Source organism: Equus przewalskii, chromosome 2, assembly GCF_037783145.1.
Source record: "Equus przewalskii isolate Varuska chromosome 2, EquPr2, whole genome shotgun sequence".
Lineage (NCBI taxonomy): Eukaryota > Metazoa > Chordata > Mammalia > Perissodactyla > Equidae > Equus > Equus przewalskii.
In genome coordinates, this window is record NC_091832.1 from 17,928,749 (window position 1) to 17,946,738 (window position 17,990).

General features: G+C 54.7%; 1 protein-coding gene and 1 long non-coding RNA gene across 8 annotated transcripts; one reads left to right on the plus strand and one right to left on the minus strand.

The window, feature by feature from the left end:
- Window positions 1-1,228: 1,228 nt before the first annotated feature.
- MFSD2A (MFSD2 lysolipid transporter A, lysophospholipid) lies at window positions 1,229-13,561 on the minus strand. Of its 7 annotated transcripts, none has more exons than XM_070593886.1 (14): window positions 13,147-13,561; window positions 11,543-11,674; window positions 9,971-10,095; window positions 6,032-6,155; window positions 5,820-5,898; window positions 5,308-5,465; window positions 4,757-4,847; window positions 4,517-4,638; window positions 4,223-4,306; window positions 3,562-3,645; window positions 3,356-3,468; window positions 2,784-2,927; window positions 2,518-2,694; window positions 1,229-1,691 (listed from the first exon to the last, which is right to left on the minus strand). In XM_070593886.1, the coding sequence occupies exons 1-14, from the start codon at window positions 13,237-13,239 to the stop codon at window positions 1,628-1,630; spliced, it is 1,590 nt and encodes a 529-aa protein (XP_070449987.1). In that variant the 5' UTR covers window positions 13,240-13,561; the 3' UTR covers window positions 1,229-1,627. The 7 variants fall into 7 exon arrangements, with proteins under 7 accessions (XP_070449987.1, XP_008522380.2, XP_008522379.2 ...); XM_008524158.2 differs by having other exon boundaries at window positions 13,153-13,440; XM_008524157.2 differs by having other exon boundaries at window positions 11,543-11,671; window positions 13,147-13,436.
- On the plus strand, window positions 9,884-12,492 carry LOC139079364 (uncharacterized). The gene is made up of 2 exons (XR_011532949.1): window positions 9,884-10,156; window positions 11,144-12,492. It is a non-coding gene; the product is annotated as an uncharacterized lncRNA (long non-coding RNA).
- Window positions 13,562-17,990: the final 4,429 nt, after the last annotated feature.

Below are 17,990 nucleotides of genomic sequence, written 5' to 3' on the forward strand. Positions count from 1 at the left end.
AACTAGTAGCCCCTGACCCTGCCAGCTTTGCTTTTCTGATTTTTGGAGCTTGGCCTAAGCATGGGAAATCCAGTGACGTGCTGGGGCAAGCTCCTACAGGCTTGCAAGAGTAGACTGTTAAGTTTTCCCGGGGCCAGCCCTGGTGGCCTAGTGGTTAAGTTTAGCATGCTCTGCTTCAGCAGCCCGAGTTCAACTCCCGGGTATGGAACCACCCCTGTCGTCTGTCAGTGGCCATGCTGTGGCAGCAGCTCACATACAAAAAGAGAAAGATTGGCAACAGATGTTAGCTCCTGGTGAATCTTTCTCAGAAAAAAAAAAAAAAGGGGCCAATCCTGGTGGCCTAGCGGCTCAGTTCAGGGCACTCCATTTAGCAGCCCAGTTTTGGTTCCTGGGCACAGACCTACACCACTTGTCTGTCAGTGGCCATGTTATGGAGGAAGGGTGAATCTTCCTCAGGATTAAAAAAAAAATTTTCTTTTCAGGAATGTTGTAAGACAGTATAACCGTTGGTAACTTGAAATTGGCTACAGTGGGAGTATTTACACTGTGGAAATAGGCCGATGCTATAAACTAGGCCTTTCCCGCCACCCTTCTCCCCACCAGAGGTGGTTTTTCACCAACACACCAATGGTGAGACCCCCTCCTCAACAGACACACACACCCAGCCAGGGCTGTTCTCACCCTCCAACACTGTCATTAACAGTTGTGCAGAAGCAGGTCTCTAGGACCCCACAGGGCCTCAGTCACACGGAGACTGCACCGGCACAGCCAGCGCCATGCGCTCAGGCATGCACAGAGCGGGAAACAGCGCGCGGGCCCGGGCGGAGCAACCAACTGTCTGCCAGTCAGTCAGTCATTCTCAGACACAGGGGAACGGAGGGTTGTGGGGAAGGTGCTGGAGTCTCACAGAGCCAGGATGGAATTCCAGACGTGAGCCAAGGCCCTCTCTACACTAGAGCTCAGCTTCCTCATCTTTAAAACGGAGACCGTCGGAACTTAGCCAAATGTTTTCAAAGATTAAGTGAGAACACCAGCAAAGTGACCACGACGCCTGCACCCCATGCCTGGTACAGAGAGGTGTTTCATAAGTTAGGTGATGCTGTTATCACACCTCAAGACGCACTCTCCCCGCCCAGGGCACCTGCAACTCAGTGCTCCCTCTCACTATCCGCATCAGGGCATAGAAGGGTTCAGCGAGTGGCCGAGGACAAAGACAGAAACAGGCAGCTCTGTTTTCCAGCTTTTATGAAAATTAATAACATTAATAGCTCACAGACATATACATACACACATTGCTATGTACACGGTCATTAAGTTATTAATTAGTCTCTGTATAAAACGTTTCTACATTAGTGTTCCGGGCTAGGCCCGATCAGTCCTTGGCATATTCACAGTAGCAGCCCCAGGGCTCGGCCCCGTGGGTGAGCAGAGGGGAGGCGGGCGGCTATACGGATGGCTCGCCCCACAGTGGGCACAGGAGGTGTCCTGGGCCGCTTATTCTCGAGTCTTTGGCTCCCTTCCTGGCATCTGGAGACCAGATGTTCAGTGAGTGGGCCAGCAGGCCTGGATTCCTGTGGCCTGGTGATCCAGGCCCTGTGCATGGAGGCTTCGGGCAACACCACAGGCCCTAGAGGATGCTGGCCAGCTCTGTAGAGTCTGTGTCAGAGCAGCCCGAGCTGCTGGCCTCTTCCCTGCAACAGCCAGAGGAGACGGGTTGAAGGAAGCACCCTTCCCCTCCCTTGCCCCGACCCGCTTCATTGCTCATGGGATCTTGGCCCTGCAATATTAGCCAGCTCTGAGGCAAGTCTAAACCACAGGCCATAGTTTGCTCAATCCCACTTGCAACCTGGAAACTGCCAGTTGGTCTGTTCACTGCTCTTGCTCCTCACGGGCCACCAAAAGCCCCAGGACGATGCTCTGGCCTGAGCTGGCTGATGGGCTGGCATGACTCTCTCCACCCTGCCCGCTTGTCTCCTGAAAGGCAGGGCTCAGGCCACACCTGAGGTCCTGCCCACCAGGGGAGCTGTGAAGAATGCAGGCTCTGGAGTCAGAACGCCCTCCCGGGGCTCAAAGCCCACCTCTACCCCTTATCAGCTGGGCCAGTCACTTCCTTCTGCTTAAGCCTCAGTTTCTTGATCTGCAGAGTGGGAATTGTAGCATCTCTGACACCTGGGCTCCTTGAAGGACTACAGGAGATCAGGCATGCACACTCCCTGAAGGCAGGATGTTTGTTTGTTTCATCCACTAGAGCAATGCCTGGCACATAGTAGGCTTCCAATAAGTATTTGTTGAATGAATAAATGTAAAACCACTCAGCCCTGCCCCTGGCATGCAGCTACGTGTTCAAGAACTGTCAGCTGCCATGATTGTGAATCAGCCATGGGAAGGGGCCAAGCAGGAGCCGGCAAGCACAGATGTACGGGAGGCAAGTCCGGACTTGGCCACAGGAGCCCCAAATTGAGGGCACAGACCAGATTATGCCCCCTCTTCCACCTCTCCAGCCCTCCCGGCTCTCACCGCAGAGCCTGCAGGGCTTTCTTGTTCTGTCGCCGCTTCTCCTCGTCAATGGGGTACAGTTTGAAGAGCAGCAGGCCCAGCAGGATGAGGACTATGGGAGTCATGGTCACCAGCATCTTCAGCGTAAACTTGACGCGCCTCGGCTGGGTGCAGCCACGGGTTTGGTAGCCGGCAAAGCTGTGGGACCCAGTGGGCAGGGGAGTATGAGGATGGGGCGCCTGGGGCCCGCCGTACCCAGCACTGGCCCAGACCCCCAGCCCACTCACTCAAGACTGAGGGTGGAGATGCCCAGTGAGACTCCGGAGGCGAACTTGGTGAAGAAGACATAGAAGGAGAAGAAGATGGGCTCGGTTCCACGGGAGTGGGGCTGCTTCAAGTGGAAGTCGTCAATGACGTCGGGCAGCATGGACCTGTATAGAGTGGTGGCAGCCATGAGGAGCCACCCACCTGGCAACCCCAGACCCCCACTAGCCTGTATGGGGCCTCTGTCTGCAGCCGCTCTGCAGCCCCACAGGCACAAGCTCAGTGAGGAGATGGCAACTTTTTGTGAAAAGAAAAAAAGGCCCCTTCCTCCAAGATGAAGTAGCCCCTCTCTAGGTGCTCAGCGTGGCAAGTAGAATGCAGACCAGATTTTAGCCCCATTTCCTACCCTGATTAGGTGTTCTTGCACAGTTCACAACCTATATAACTGTCCAGGGGAGACTCGCCCCACCCCCAACCTGGACCCACAGAATGGCCTATAGGAAGAGAAGCCTCCACAGAATTCTCCCCAAAGAGCTTCAGAACTGGGGGAGTGGGGGGCTGGGGAACACACCCAGGTGGGCCTATATATACTTGCCAGGGTAGTAAGAAGGCAGCTGCTACACTGATGCCAGCTGCCACAGCTACCACGTATGTGATGATCAGGTTACGCTCCATGAGGGCCACCAAGGTGAGAAATGGCACTGCTGACTATGGGAGGGGATGGGTGCAGGAAGACGAGTCAGCTGAGAGGCTCCCACCGGCAACCCCAACCAGCCCAGGCCCTACCCTTTGGCCACTCACAGAGATCCCAACGTATACAGCCGTCTTTTTGCCAAACCGGGTTAGGAACCATTGCCAGATGGGGATGGTGAATGTGGCCGAGAGCTGAGGATGGACAAAGTGGGTGAGGGAAGGGGGTCAGAGCCACAGAACCCCTCCTGCCCTTCTCAGGACCCCAAAGGTGTTCCCAGCCCTGCCTGAGAGCAGCCAGATGACATCTTCTGGGCAGTGAGGATGCTGACAGGCACTCTCACCGCCCTCCGGGGAGCCAAGAGCTGGGGCCAGTTTCGTACCCTGCCTCTCTGAGCACAGCCGAGCACAAAGTCCCCAAGTTCCTGGCCTCCACACCTCTGCTTTTGCTATGCTCTCTACTTGAACATCCAACCCCCAACTTGTTCTTTTCTTTTTTCCCAGTTTTATTGAGGTACAATTGACATATAACATTGTATTAGTTTAAGGTGCACAACATAACGGTTTGAAAGATGGACCCAAACTCTTTCTTTCACAGTCCTACCTAAGCAGTTGTAGGTCAGGTCCAACCAAATATTCTGAGAAGCCTCCCTCATCCTTTCATGACCTTGGGCCAACCTGGGAAACATCCTCTGACTACCCAAAGAACCTTCTCGCAGCCTATGCCACTTCAGCCCAGGCTGCCTACCCACCCTCAGGGCCCCGCACGCACCATGATGGCCAGGAGCAGATTCTGGAATTCATTGCGGAAGCCCAGGGTGTAGGTGCAAAACAAGGCGAAGTTCCCTTCCACCAGCTGGGGGATGGGGCAAGGGAGGGAAAAGGAAACGCAAGGAAAGAGGTGATGTTGGGGCTAAGCCTCCCCAAGACATTCCCTGTGCTCCAGGGACCTCTGCTTAACACCCCCCCCACCACCCACCTATCCCTCAGGCTTTGTCACAACCTGAGTCCTTGGCCTCCCTCCCGCCACCTGCCAGGCTGAGCATGTCAGGCTTCCCCCACTCACCATGAAAGCCAGGGAGGTGAAGAGGAAGCCGGCAATAAGCTTGACGTACGGGCCGTGGCTCATGACCAGCCGGAGGCCCCGAAAGAAGGACATCGGCTCAGCCTGCTGAGTCTCATAGGGTTCTGAGGGCCAGAAGGGACAGTGAGGAAGGAGTGGAGGCCCCTCCCAAAGCCTGAGGCCCAGGCAGAGGGACAAAGCCACCCTGTGGTGGGGCCTGCACCCCTCCCCAGGGCCCCTCACCTCTCTGCTCCCGCACGCCCAGGATCAGGATGACAGCACAGATGATATAGATGGTGGCAATGACCCCTGCTGCCAGCAGGTATGCATTTTGCTAGAAAGGGGGTAAAGGTGACATAGAGAGACAGTCAGTCTGATCTCTTCCCAACTCCCAGTAGCTCCACTCAATGACCTCGGACCAGTCCATTCTCCGGGGGCCTCACTGTCTCCATCTGCGAAATGGGAAAGTCATCCTGGGCTGGCTGCTGCTTCCTAAGGCTGGGCAAAGTCCAGAGGAACAAAATGTTAAGAAGCCAGGCCATGGAGTTGGAGAGACCACAGTTCAAATCTCCCCAAATCCAGTTTCTGTAACTCATGGGCTCTGTGACCCTGGGAAAATTGTTTAGCTGCTCGATGCTTCAGTTTCCTTATCTGCAAAGTGGGCACATTAACAGCTTGTATATCAAATACTGGACATGTAATGAACACTAGCTATTACGACTATTTTGAGGATGACTGCAAACCACCCCATTGTCCCTTATCTCCCCAAATCTCCGCCCTGCCAGGGGCCTCACCGTTTCTCTGAGTGAGGTGGTGCTGTGTGTGCGATTGGCACCTTCCAAGGCCACTGCAGAAATGTTGCGGTCCTGGAGACAAGGTGTATCCGCTTGGCCCACGATTTGCCCCTGGATCGCTGTTCCCAGCACTGTGCCCAGCACCTCCACAGTCATCCCTGAGCAGTGAAAGGGAGGTCCTTTGGAGGAGCCTCGTGACTTGTGGGCCCCAGGGGAAGAAGGTACAGTGGAGAGAAGCCCAGCTCTTAGCCCCAGGTGATGGCAGAAGCTCAGGGTGGGTATAAGGTGGTCGAGCGGATGGCACCTTGGCCTAAATTCATGGCCTTGCTCTGTGTGACCTCTGGCTAGTCCCCGTACCCCTGTGGTCTCACCAGAGCAATAAGGGGATTGAGTCATTTTTAAGATGGTCTCACACTTGCTTCCAGCAAGGGAAGAAATGTGCCAGGAGGGTCAGGGAACAGTCGGCCCAGGGTCCCTGGTGGGTAGAATCAGTGGGCTGGGGAGAGACTTACGATATGCAGTGGCAGAATCCCGCTCACTCTGCTCTGTGCTGATGAACATGGTGAGAGCTGAGTAGGGAACGTGGAAACACTGGCATGGAAGAGAGGCCCTCGGCCAGTCAGACAATGGACAGACAGATGTGGCTTCGGCCACCAACCCTGGAGGCCCCAGGGACTGCCCTCACCCCTGCCCCCAGACACCCAGGGGAGGTGCCCACACTCACTGTGACCAGTGTCTCAAAGAGGCAATAGAAAAGCAGGTACCACAGGCTCTGGCCCTGTGGGAAGTCAGGCACGAACCAGATGAGGAAGTAGGCAACGACGGCCAGGGGCGTGGAGAAGATGATCCTGAGGAAGGCGAGCTCTCAGTGGGGGCTGGATGCCAAAACCCCAGGAGCTGGGCCCAGCCTGGATTGCTCTGTAGCCCCAGAAGGTGCCTGCCAAGAAGGAAATTCTTCCCCCGAATCCACCCACCCCAGGGTCTCTGGGAAGAGGCTGATAGCCAAGACAGGGCCCCCGGACTGAGATCCTGAGCATGAGGTCAGATCCTGAGTCTCACCTACGTCTCCCCAAGGGAGAGGGCTCCAGAGGCAGGGGCTTCCCATGGGATGGGGTGGCTGAGAATGGAGGCCAAGACGGCAGGTGGTGGGGCAGGGAGGCAGGGAGAAGGAGCGACCCCCAATACTGGTGTTCTCACATGTGTGCACACACAGGGGTAGGGGAGGCCAACTCCAGGCGAAGGGTTTCCTTCTGGGGGGGCCTAGTGAAATAACTATACCGGGGGCAACTGTCTGCCCCTCACTTGTGAGTCCCACACTATCACAAGTGGTTAGACCTCAGGATGGACTAACTTCGTGGCATGAGTATAGAAAGGCAGCAGAGAGCAGTGGTTAAACGGTCTTTGGAGCCATGCTTCAGGGATCCAATACTAACTCTACCAAGAACTATAAATAACTTAGTCTTGGGCAAGTTACTTAACTTCTCTGAGGCTCATTTTCTCTTCTGCAAAACAAGAATAGTAATAGCACTGACCTCCCACTCAACATTTACTCAAGAAATACTCAAGTGCCAAGTCAGTGCCGAGCGCTGTTCTATTTACTTAGAATGCACCAGTGAACAAGCAGCCAGGTCACTGCCCTGGTGGAACTCACATTCTAGTTGGCAAACAAAAAAGTAAACACAATTAAAAAGTTATATATACTATTCAGCCTTAAGAAGGAATGAAATTCTGACACATGCCACAACACAGATGAACCTTGAAGACATTATGCTAAGTGAAATAAGCCAGTCTCAAAAGGACAAATATCGTATGATCCCACTTACGTGAGGCACCTAGAGTAGTTAAATGGAGAGACAGAATGTAGAAGGGTGGTGCCAGAGGCTGGGGGGAGGGAGGATGGGGAGTTATTGTTTAATGGGTTTAGAGTTTCGGTTTGGGAAGAGGAAAAAGTTCAGGAGATGGACGGTGGTGATGGTTGTACAACAATGTGAATGTACTTAAGGCCACTGAATTGTACATTTAAAAATGGTTAAAATGGTAAACTTTATGTTATGAATATTTTACAACAATGAAAAATTTATAGGGGCTGGCCTTCTGGTGTAGTGATTAAGTTTGTGCTCTGTTTTGATGGCCTAGGGTCTGCCAGTTTGGATCCTGGGTACGGACCCGAATACTGCTCATCAAGCCATGCTGTGGCAGCATCCCACATATGAAATAGAGGAGGACAGGCACACACGTTGACTCGGGCTAACGGGGATTAGGAGTATGGGGGTGCAATTCACAACCGAGTGGACAGGGTAGCCCTCATCGAGAAAGTGACATCTCTGCCAAGACTTGAATGACAGGAGGGAGTGGGCCTTGCAGACATCTGAGGCAAGAGTATGCCAGGCAAGGGAAAGTCATTGCAAAGGTCCTCAAGCGGGAGATGTGCCTGGCAGTTCTGAGGGAGGGCAAGGAGGCCATTGGGGCTGGAGTGGAGCAAGCATGGGAGATGGAATTAGATGAAGTTGAAGAGGAAATGGGGTACCAGCTCAGGTCGAGTCTTACAGGCCAGTGAAAGCACTTTGGTTCTATTTCACAGGGTTGAAGTAGTTTTCATAAGACTTAAGTAAGTTGATATTAAAACGTGGGATACTGCTTGGGGCACGGTAAGTGTCTGCTGTGATGATCACAACAGGAAAGCTCAGCCGGAGGGCACAGGCCCACAGCCAGGGACTGCGGAGAGCACTGGGCTGGGAATCCGAGCTCAGGCCCAGCCCTGCTGCATCTCGGCCTCCGGCGTGAGCCTGCCGATGCCCTACCTCTCACGGGGCAGCCTTGGGAACTCCAGGGAAAGTGTCTGTCAAAGTCTTCCTGGTCCGAAGGGGGCATTTAAATGCTGGTTGAGGGCAGGGGCTGGGCTGAGGCCCGGCAGGAAAGTGGTCCACAGGGCTCATGAACCCCACAGGGCCCAGCCTCTTCCTACCCTGAAAGGAGTAGGGGTGCTGGATCCCAGGCCTGAGGCAGGGCCTGGGTCCCAATGGTGGTGTGGACAGGAAGGATGTCACATACACTACATGGCAAAGCCTCAGTTCATGAGGGATCCAGCGTGCACTCAGACATAGGGGTGGGCATACCACTCAAGAGGCATCACCAGGAGTCACCACCCAGACAGGTGAGGACACGTACACAGACATCCTGCTAATTCAGAAACCGGCCTGAAGGGCCCTCACCAACGTCACCAAGCCAGCTGCCACACCTGCTCAGCGAGAGGCCCTCAGATCCTACCTCCCACAGACAGGGCCTCCTCTGCTCTCCCTCCCTGCCCTCCTCCACCCCTCCCGAATGCCCGTAGAACAAGGGCTCCTCGTCAGCCTTCGTCAAATACTCAAACACTCCATCCTCTCCCAGAGGAATGTAACTGGGAGTAACCCTGGCTGCTGCCGCCCTGGGCTGGCCAGAGCAGCTGCCTCCCATTGGCTGGGCCTCATGAGGAGATGTGGCAGCAGAGTCCCGCCTCCCACTGGTTACCAGGGAGGCGAGTACCTCATGGGCTGGCTCTCTGGGATCACCAGCCTGAGCAGCCTGCCCAGGTAAAGCAGGTTGCCTTGCCTCTCTTCCTCACTGAAGCCAGGATCAAAGGCTCCAATCTGGGCCCTAGCCAGGGGCTGGCGGGATGCGGGATTCGGGACTCGAATGGGAGGGAGGGCATCGTGAGAAAGGAAGCTTGCAGGGGGGGCGGGGGCTGTGGGAAGAGCTTTGAAGGCCTTGAAGGCCGGAGACCAGGTATGGGCGCCCCTGGGGCAGGAAGGCGCCCACTTGAGCCTGGATGGGCTGGAGATGAAAGGGGTATGTCCCCCCCTCACCAAGCAGGATGTCCTGGAGGGAACCAGAGCCCCGGCCTGTCAGCCTGTCCTGTGTGCCTCCCTTTACTGTCTGATCTGGCACCACCTCCTCCCATTTTGCCCCAGAGCCTGAGGCTGGGTAGTGTTCGCTTTGTACTGAAGAAAAAGTTTGCCTTATCCAAGGGGCCAGAGGTTGTGGCCCCTGCTATTCCACTCTTGGCATCACCTTCCATCCTTGCCCTACCAGGAGCCACTCTGAAGGGGTGCCAAATTATATATGACTCAGTGCGTGCCAGGCACAGTTCTAAGTACTCTACATATAAAAAAACATTTAATCCTTACCACAACCCTCTGAGGCAGGCCTAATTATTATCCCCATTTTGCAGATAAAGAAATTTGAGGCTTAGAGATGTTAAGTGACTCGCCCAAGGTTGCACAGCTGTCAGTGGTGAAGCTGAGATTCAAACGGATCAGGCTGGCTCCAGAGTGTAACCTCTCAACCACTATGCGGACTACCTCTGCCACGATGGGAAGGCACTCAGTGGGAGAAGCTAGAATTCCAGCTTCACTGAAGGGAATGGACCTTAGGGAGCAAAAGGGCCTGGGCTAGGGAAAGCTGCCCCATCTAGAAATATGCGCAGTCTGGGAATGAATTGGCAGGGTGTCCCAGTGCCCACGCTTGGGGCAGCTGAGGCCTCAGCTGGGGTTTTGACATCCAGGTTTTAGCATCATTCCTTCTCCTCATCCCCCAGCCTGTGACAAGCAGATGAGGGACCCTTAAGGGTAGACGTTTTGGAAGCCCTGCCTTCTGCCACTTCGATGGAGCCTCCTCTACTCACCAGGGCATGAGGCGGCCCAGGCGGGTCCACGAAGACTTGCTAATGAAGAAACCCACCAGGGGATCTGTGATGGCATCCCAAGCCCGGCCCACAAATAGGATGATGGAGGCAGAGAAAGGGTCCACCTGGAATGGGGAAGAGCCAAAAGACAAGCCTTCATCCTTCCACCCACCTCGACCTTCAAAGGTAGGCAAAAGCAGGGGTTCCCTCCCTGCCTCAGCCAGGCCCTGGGCTGCTCCCACCCAGGCCTTAAGCAACTTCACTTGTCATGTTAATAACGACAATAACAGTTCTGTGACAGCAGTAGCACTGTGTGCCTCCTTAGAAACTTTCCCAGCTCTGTCCCCTTATATCCTCCCCTCCATTCCATCAATTAGAATGAATCCAGAGCCATTTCCTTGCCTCCCTCTCACAGCCCTGAGCCCCCAACCACCTGGTATCAGACTTAGCATTTGCTGGGTGACCACAGGGGGCCTCAATTTCCCCATCTGTATAATGGAAGTTATGATCCCCATCTTACAGGGTCAAGCTTTATCTCTGATGTGGAAAAAGGAACCTATAGATACTTTTAAAAAGTGGCCTGTCACTACCTGCTCAAGCTATCCCTCTCCCCCCACATCTTCTAGGCCTAAATAGGCAGCTTCTCTGGACTCTTCCTATCCATCTTACTATTGTTATTGCTGCAGGAAGCTGGGAAGCTAGCAGCGTCTCTCTCACTGCAGTCTCCTCTATCTGACTTGCCCAACCCAAACACCCATGACAGCACAGTTTTACACCGACTGCAGGTTCCTCATATTTGCACCATGTTCAGGGCCCAGCCCATGGGAGTTGCTCAAAAACTAGCTGAATGAAGTCATTTATCCTTTCTGGGTCTCTGTTCTCCACCTATAAATGGATACAACTAAGAGGCCTTGCTTGCAAAATCAGATGCTACATAGAAAAGTGGCCAGTGCATGACCCCTGAGAGCCAGAGCTGTTCAGCCTCGCACTCTCCCACCCAGACAAGGTGAATTCTCAGGATGCCAGGCTGCTGGCCAAGATCTCTCAAAGCAGCGAGACACCCTGAGGCACCCCAAGTAACCCTCCCAGTCAAAGACCCTGTGTATTGGGGCACTCTAACTTAGGCCAGCACTTGAGGGCCCCTGTGCCCACTGACATGCCTCTGCTCCTCAGGTGAAGTTCGGATGCACCTCGTCCACAAGCCTGCCAACATCCACCAACCTCTGAGGCAAGCCAGCTGACTACTGTCCAGCCGGGAACATGGTGTGCCACTTTCTTCCAAGAATAGTGCGTCACCAGCGGGCTCCATTCTCCCTCACACTACCGCCTACCCTCCAGGCTCTGTTGCTCTTGCCAGGCAAGCAGGAGTTGCCTGACCTTGCCAGCTAAGATTCCTGGGGCAGATAGACTCTCCTTCTGGATACTTTTCAAACTGTGACTCTGAGAAGCAGAAAAGTAGAGATTCCCAGCGCCTTTTCACAGACGGAGAGAACTGAATGAACCCACCAGGGAATCTCCAGTCTTTCCCACCTCGGGATGCTAGAAGAGCCCTGGCGGGCTCAGCCTACTCACCTGAGCCACATCCAACAGGTAGATCTGCAGGAAGAACCCCAGGGCACAGCCTGTCACCTGGTAGGGGGCCCCTCCAACTGCATAGCAAAGCTTGCTGCAAACGGACAACTGTTGTTTCTTCTTCGGTTCCTTCTGGGAAGAAGAGGAAAGGATGAAAAGAGGCCTAAGATCCTAGCCTCCATCGTAGGTGGTTCCACAGGCAGGATCATCCCTCCAGCCAACTCTGCCAGGAGGAACAAATCTGCCTTGCCCTGTTCCTACCCAGGGAGATCCCATCTCCCACAAGAAAGGAAAGGCATTCTGTGTTCTTAGGAATCTGGAAAAGGGGAATACATACTGAGGAAGTTGCCCCTAGAAGGCTGCCCCTCCACCCTGATTCTGAGGAAATGTCAGCTTGCTATCCCTAAAAACTCCCCCCAAGGCCTCAAGCCATACTTCTTTCCAAGTTAGAGGGAGAGCATGCTCCAGCTGCGGGACCTGTCCCGCCCTGGCACCAGCTGCCACAACATGAAAATCCTCTTGCTCCCAAGAGCTGCCTAAGCCCAGCTCCAGTCCCACCCTGGTTCAGGTTCAGAGGCCAGGACCCACCTGCCTCTGAACCTGAGGGCTCTCCAGAGCTGTAGGGGCCAAGCCCAGCTGGCTGCAGGGACAGCTGTTCCCTCCATCTGTCCCAGGGCGTCCCCGGCCTCTGCAGGCGGCCAGAGCTTCAGGCAAACCCAGGAGCTGTCCTACCCTCCTTCTCCCTGCCCTCCCTCCCTCAGCTCCTAGGGGACCTTAGAGTGGGGAGGGAAGTCCTCTAAGTGCAGGGCTGGGCTCTCTCTGGGTGGGGCATTAGGGAGGTTGAGGTTGCCCAGGGAGAGTAGAGATTACTCATGCATGGTAGCAGCGTAATTGCTCACCCCAGCTCCTTCCAAGGGTCAGTTAATGAAATTAAAAGGAAAAGGCAGTCACTTCCCTGGCAGATATCTATTGCCTGAGATCTCTCCCTTGGGTCGCCTGATTTCATTCGGTCCTTCATTACGTCCAGAGAGCTGGGGATAGGGCCAAAGGTCAAAAGGCGCGAAGCACCGCAAGACGCGCAAAGCACCGCGCGCTGGAGCGCCGACACCCACACTCACACGAACGACTCAGGAACGCGGCTCCTTTAAGAGCAGAGCCCTTGTTCTTATGAATGAACTTGAGCGGCCCGCACTGTAGAATTGAGGCTCAAGCGTAGGCATGTGGGGGTGGGGAGAAGGTGAGAGTTGGGGAACCAAGGGGGTTTTCCCAGATTGCTGGCGTCTCTCTGGCTTAGTCTAGGGCGGCAAACCTAAGCCGCTCGACACACAAGAACGGAACCCGGCTCGGCAGAGCCCGGCACCACGTGGAGCTGCCGGCGGGGCCGCAGAGGTGCCGAGTGCGGATGGACAAAAGGGGGCGGCCGGCGCCTCCAAACCTTCTCCATCACCCCCTGCCCCCAAGGGAACCCCTGGACCCTCTCCGCTCCCTGGAGCCGCCTGTCCCCGGGTAGTCCAAGCCGTCCCAGAACCAGGCCTATCCCTCGACGCCCCCATCTCAGCCTGCCCCCTACCCCTTGCCCTCCACTCGGGGTGCCAGGCCCTCACCTTCACCTGGGCCGGACGTTCACCCGCTTGTATAATGCCCGCGGGCAGCAGCCCCGCCGCGGAGCCGCTCTCGGCGCCCTCTCCTTTGGCCATGACCCGTGGGCCACGCCGCCTGCGATCGGGACCCCGGGATACAACTCTGCTCCGCGGGCCGCCGCTCCGTCCGGGATCCCGTCGTAGCAGTAGCTGCTGCCGCCGCCGCCGCCACGGTCACCGCGTACTAATAAACCCGGCAGGCAGGCCAGAGAGGAACACACTCCTGCACGCCCCCTCGCGCCTCTTAAAGGTTCGCCCTGCCCTCTCCGATCCGGCCAATCCCGAGCCCGGCTGCCCCCGCCTCCAGCCAATCCCCTCGCCCGCTGGCCCTCCCTCCTGCCCAACACGCCTGTCCGCTCAGTGCCACTGAGCCACGTTCACCAGTTTCGCGGAACCGGCATCCGCCTGCGCGTGCTCCTCGCAACCCGGGGAGAAAGCCGCGAGAGCCACCTGACACGCACGAGGAAACTGAGGCCCAAGGCTGAAAGTGACCTGCCCGAGGTCCCCCAGACTGAGTTCTCCCTGAGTCAAGCCTACACCCCACGATTTCCGACCTCCAGGCCTAGGAAAGGTGGGGACCCCGAAGCCCACCGTCCTCTTTAAAATCTGGAGTCAGGTCGAGTTTCTCTGTCCTCCAACCCTGGAGGATGCAGCGCCCGTCCTTTGCGTACCGATGCCCCTCTCTCGTCCCCCAAGGGCCAACCATGCCCTCTTCCTGTCACTGCCCCTTTCTCATCCCCCAAGAGGACCATTCCCTCTTCCTGCATCTTTGGGGCCCTCAGCCATAGGGGATAAAGATGAGGCCACCCAGTCGCTGCCCGTATGGGCAGGAAGGAAGTTGTGGAGACGAGAGGGGACCACAGCCACTAGTTCACTATGATAGTAGCAGCAGCGTTTTATGGAGAGCTTCCTCCACACTTAACATAATCTTACTCAGCCTTCACAACCGCCGGATGAGGGTGGTACTTTTATCATCCCCATTTTACAGCTGAGGGAAGGGAGACTCACAGAAGTGACACAGCTGTTACATGGCAGCGCCAGGCCTGGAAGGTTTTGTCCCTTTCCAAAGCCTTTCCTCTTAACATCCCTGCTCTGTGCCTCTCAGCAAAAATTTCTGGAAGGCTGAATGGGGTACATGTGTCTCCCCAACAAAGAGTCCGGGGAGATACAAAGCTGCAGGGGCTCTCTGCGTTGAAGCAATCAAGGAAAGGTTTGAAAAAGAGTACTGAGTAATCTGTACTTAAAAGAAGATGGGAGGAGGGGCTGGCCCCGTGGCCGAGTGGTTAAGTGCATGCGCTCCGCTGCAGGCGGCCCAGTGTTTCGTCAGTTCGAATCCTGGGTGCGGACATGGCACTGCTCATCAAACCACGCTGAGGCAGCGTCCCACATGCCACAACTAGAAGGACCCACAACGAAGAATATACAACTATGTACCGGGGGGCTTTGGGGAGAAAAAGGAAAAAAAAAAAAGATGGGAGGACATTAGTCTAGAACAGAGGCTAGACACAATGCCAGAAAACAGTCATTTCGACCAACTCTGGGTCCCTTATGCCAATGCCACCCCAGGCTTCCCAGACATCCAAGAGGCTGATGGGGACCAGTTCGCTCTGCTCAGTGAAGGGGCTGCTGGGATTCTCGAAGGCCACTCACCCCTGTTCCTGTGGTTGCTCAGCGTCAGGTTCCTTTAAAAAAAAAAAGTCTCTGATTGCCAGGAGGAGAGATGAGACGTGGCTGCCCCAAGATGGCCACACCAAGCTTCCTCATATGCCTTAGCAGATCCCATCTTGGCACCCAGCTCTTGGCTACTGCTGAGCAGAAGAGAGCCAAAGTGAGACAGTTGAATACTGTGAAAAGGGCATGGGCCCCATGGCTCCGTCATGAGCTGTGTGACATTGCTCTGTCTCCTTCCCTCTCTGGGCTTGAGTCAACTGAGGTAGACACTACAATGCCTTCCAGCCCTAAAATCTTTGCTCCTATAGCATCACACTGTATCCCAAGTGATATAGATCCCCACCAGAACAGGAGCTCCGGGAAGTAGGAACCATATCTTTGTCACTGCCACATCCCCACTGACTAGCTTGAGGCCTGACTCAGTAGGAACTTCGTAAATATGTGTCCGATGATGCATGCTCAGTCTTTCTCAGGTACAAGCATAAGAGCAGCCCATTCAGAAAAGCTCCAGGCTCCTCCACTTCCTAGCTGTGTGGTTAACCATGGGCAACTCAGTTAACCTCGTTGTGTGTAAAGTGGGGATATTAATAGTGACTACCTGATAGTGTTTTTTGGATATGAAACAAGAAAATGCACAGGAAGTGCTTAGCACAAGGGCCTGGGAGCTGAAGCTGGCCTTGTCCCTCTCCTGGCCGGATTCCAGTCTGTCAGTGTAGCAAGATTCCAGATATGGCCTGACCAAGCCAGCACAATAGGCCCATTATTTCCCCCAGTCTGGACACGACACATTGTTAATGCAGCCTAAGACTGCTGGGCTTCAGAGCCTTTCTCTCCCATGATTAGTTCCCATCAGGTTGTGGTCAACTAAATCATTCAGATCCTTTTCACCGGAGCTGGGGTCGAGTCAGGTCTCTCCCTCATCCTCTGCTGTGTAAAATGTCTTGAACCTCACAGAAGGACAATGTCATCTTGCTTAGTCCAGCCTGTCGAAATTGTTCTGAAGGCTGATTCCAAACAATATTGCCCACTGTTTTCTCTCCCTCTCTAAGTTTAGATCCAGGCTGCTCCTTGCCACTTCAGCTCCACCATCCAGACTGTTGGTCAGGACAGAGCCCCATAACACACCGCTAGAGACCCTTATTCACTATTAACCGAATCAGGGCACCCACTGTATGCCAGGGAAGCACTGTAAGGGCTTTATATACGCCATCTCACTTACTCCTCACAACACTATGGGGAGGGTAGTTTTTATCACCCCGGTTTTATAGATGATGGACCGGGGGCTCAGAAAGGGAAAGCAGGGACTAGTTTTATAAAGGCAGAGTCAAGCCCCTTTTTCTGATGATGAGTTTGGTTGTAGATTTGTCACTTAGAGATGTTGTCCTCGAGGTGCATACAGTCCTGACCGTATGTCTCCATTGGCTCTCTTGGCCCTTCCTACCTGCTCACCACCCCCACCACCAGGCCTGAGACCCAAGGGGCTTTGCTGAGGCTCCAGTCCACTGTGGGCAGAGGGCAACCTCACCAGATCTATTCGCCTCAGGAGCCTGGAGCAGAGACCTGGGCCCAACCTTCATAGCAACATTCTTTGCATCTAGGACAGCAGTGAGGACAAGGGCTTCTCCTTGAGGAGCAGATGGACAGCTCACCCCACTCCGTGGTGGGACCAACCTCCCGGCCATCCTTGACCCTTTCTAGGTCTAGCCCAGGCTCACAGCCTAGGACAATGAAATTAAGACCTCCCCTTGTTGCTCTCCACCTGTCTGTGCCCTCACAAGTCACCATGCCCAACCCGGTGGGCTTCTTTGTGCGCTGTAGCATACTGCCTTGAGGGCCTTTGGGGGAGGCCACTGGGTACCCTCAGCTTCTTAGGAGGCAGAGCAGTGGAGTTAAGTGCAAAGATCCCAGAGACAGATTACCTGGCTTCATAGCCCATCTGTACCATTACAGTTTACCCTTGGGTATTACTGAATCTCTTTGATCCTCAGTTTCCCCACCTGTCAAATGGGGATAGTAATTGTACCTATCTCATAGGGTTGGTATGAGGATTAAGTGGGGGTGCTTAGAATAGTGATTGGCACATAGTAAGCACTTAAAAAAGGTTCATTACTATTATTATCAAGATTATCACTATTAGTACCCTGGGCAAAACCACACCAAGTAAGGCCACTTAAGTCAGAGGGGAGAAAATTGGATGTAAATGGCTAAAGGCTAGATTTATGTCTGGTAACTCAAGGTGGTATTTCCAGCACAGTGGGATGCTGTCAGGGCAGGATAACCAGGTGGAGCTGTTGGGGTGTTGGTGCTAGGAGATTGTTGCTAAGTGAAGGTGTTGTCAGGTGCCAGTGTTGCCAAGTGGGATAGCTTGCAGTCTGTCAACCAATGGCAAGATCTCTTTAGTCTCTAACTGGCAGACCCGCCCCCCCCCCCCACCTTGACTTCTGGAGAAAAGGAGCACAGCCACGCCTTAAAACATGCTTAGCTCCACAGCTATTGGTATTGGGGTGGTGGTGCTCTAAGGCCTGAGGCCAGGGTATGGCTGGGTTGAAGAGGTAAGAGCTGGGCAGGCCCTGGAGCAAGGGCTTCCCGGAACAGCTGCTGTGATGAAGATGCCTCAGCCTGTCCCCATAGAGTCTCTTTGTTTGCCTTTGGGGAGGAGGCAGAGCAGAAAGTAGGACAGAAGGACTCCTGAGGGTCCCAAGAGAGGCTCTTTGGGGAGGAAGTAGCTGAGGGCCCTTGAAGTCACCTGAGGCTGCCAGTGCCCACTTGGATGTTGGTTGGGCAATTTGGGGGCAGGCCTGAAGGCTGATCCGTCTGATCCCATGAGGCTGGGGACCACTCCATAGGAAGCCCCCTATCCTGGGCTTCAGGACTGGGCTGGTGAGGGGTCTGGCTTCTAAGCTTCAGTCGTCAGGGGGCTGAGGAGCATGGAGAGTGCCCAGAGATTCCTTGGGACACCTGGTCCCTCCCCTCCCACCAATATCCTTGCATCTTCTCATCTTGGACTTCCCCAAGTTCAAGGTCCTCCCCAGAAGAGAGAGATAGACCTACTCCCCAGGAAGACTCTGACTGCTGAGGAGACGTAAGAGTGACAGAGTGGAAGAAGCTGGGTAGGTCAGCTTGGCTCAGAGCGTCAT

Coding starts and splice junctions, on each gene's coding strand:
- MFSD2A (XM_070593886.1), bottom strand. CDS start 13,239: ATGGCCAAAGGAGAGGGCGCCGAGAGCGGCTCCGCGGCGGGGCTGCTG. Junction 11,675..13,146: donor AACGTCCGGCCCAGGTGAAG/GTGAGGGCCTGG, acceptor TCTTCTTCCCAG/AAGGAACCGAAGAAGAAACA. Junction 3,646..4,222: donor ATCTGCTCCTGGCCATCATG/GTGCGTGCGGGG, acceptor GTCCATCCTCAG/CTCTCGGCCACATTCACCAT.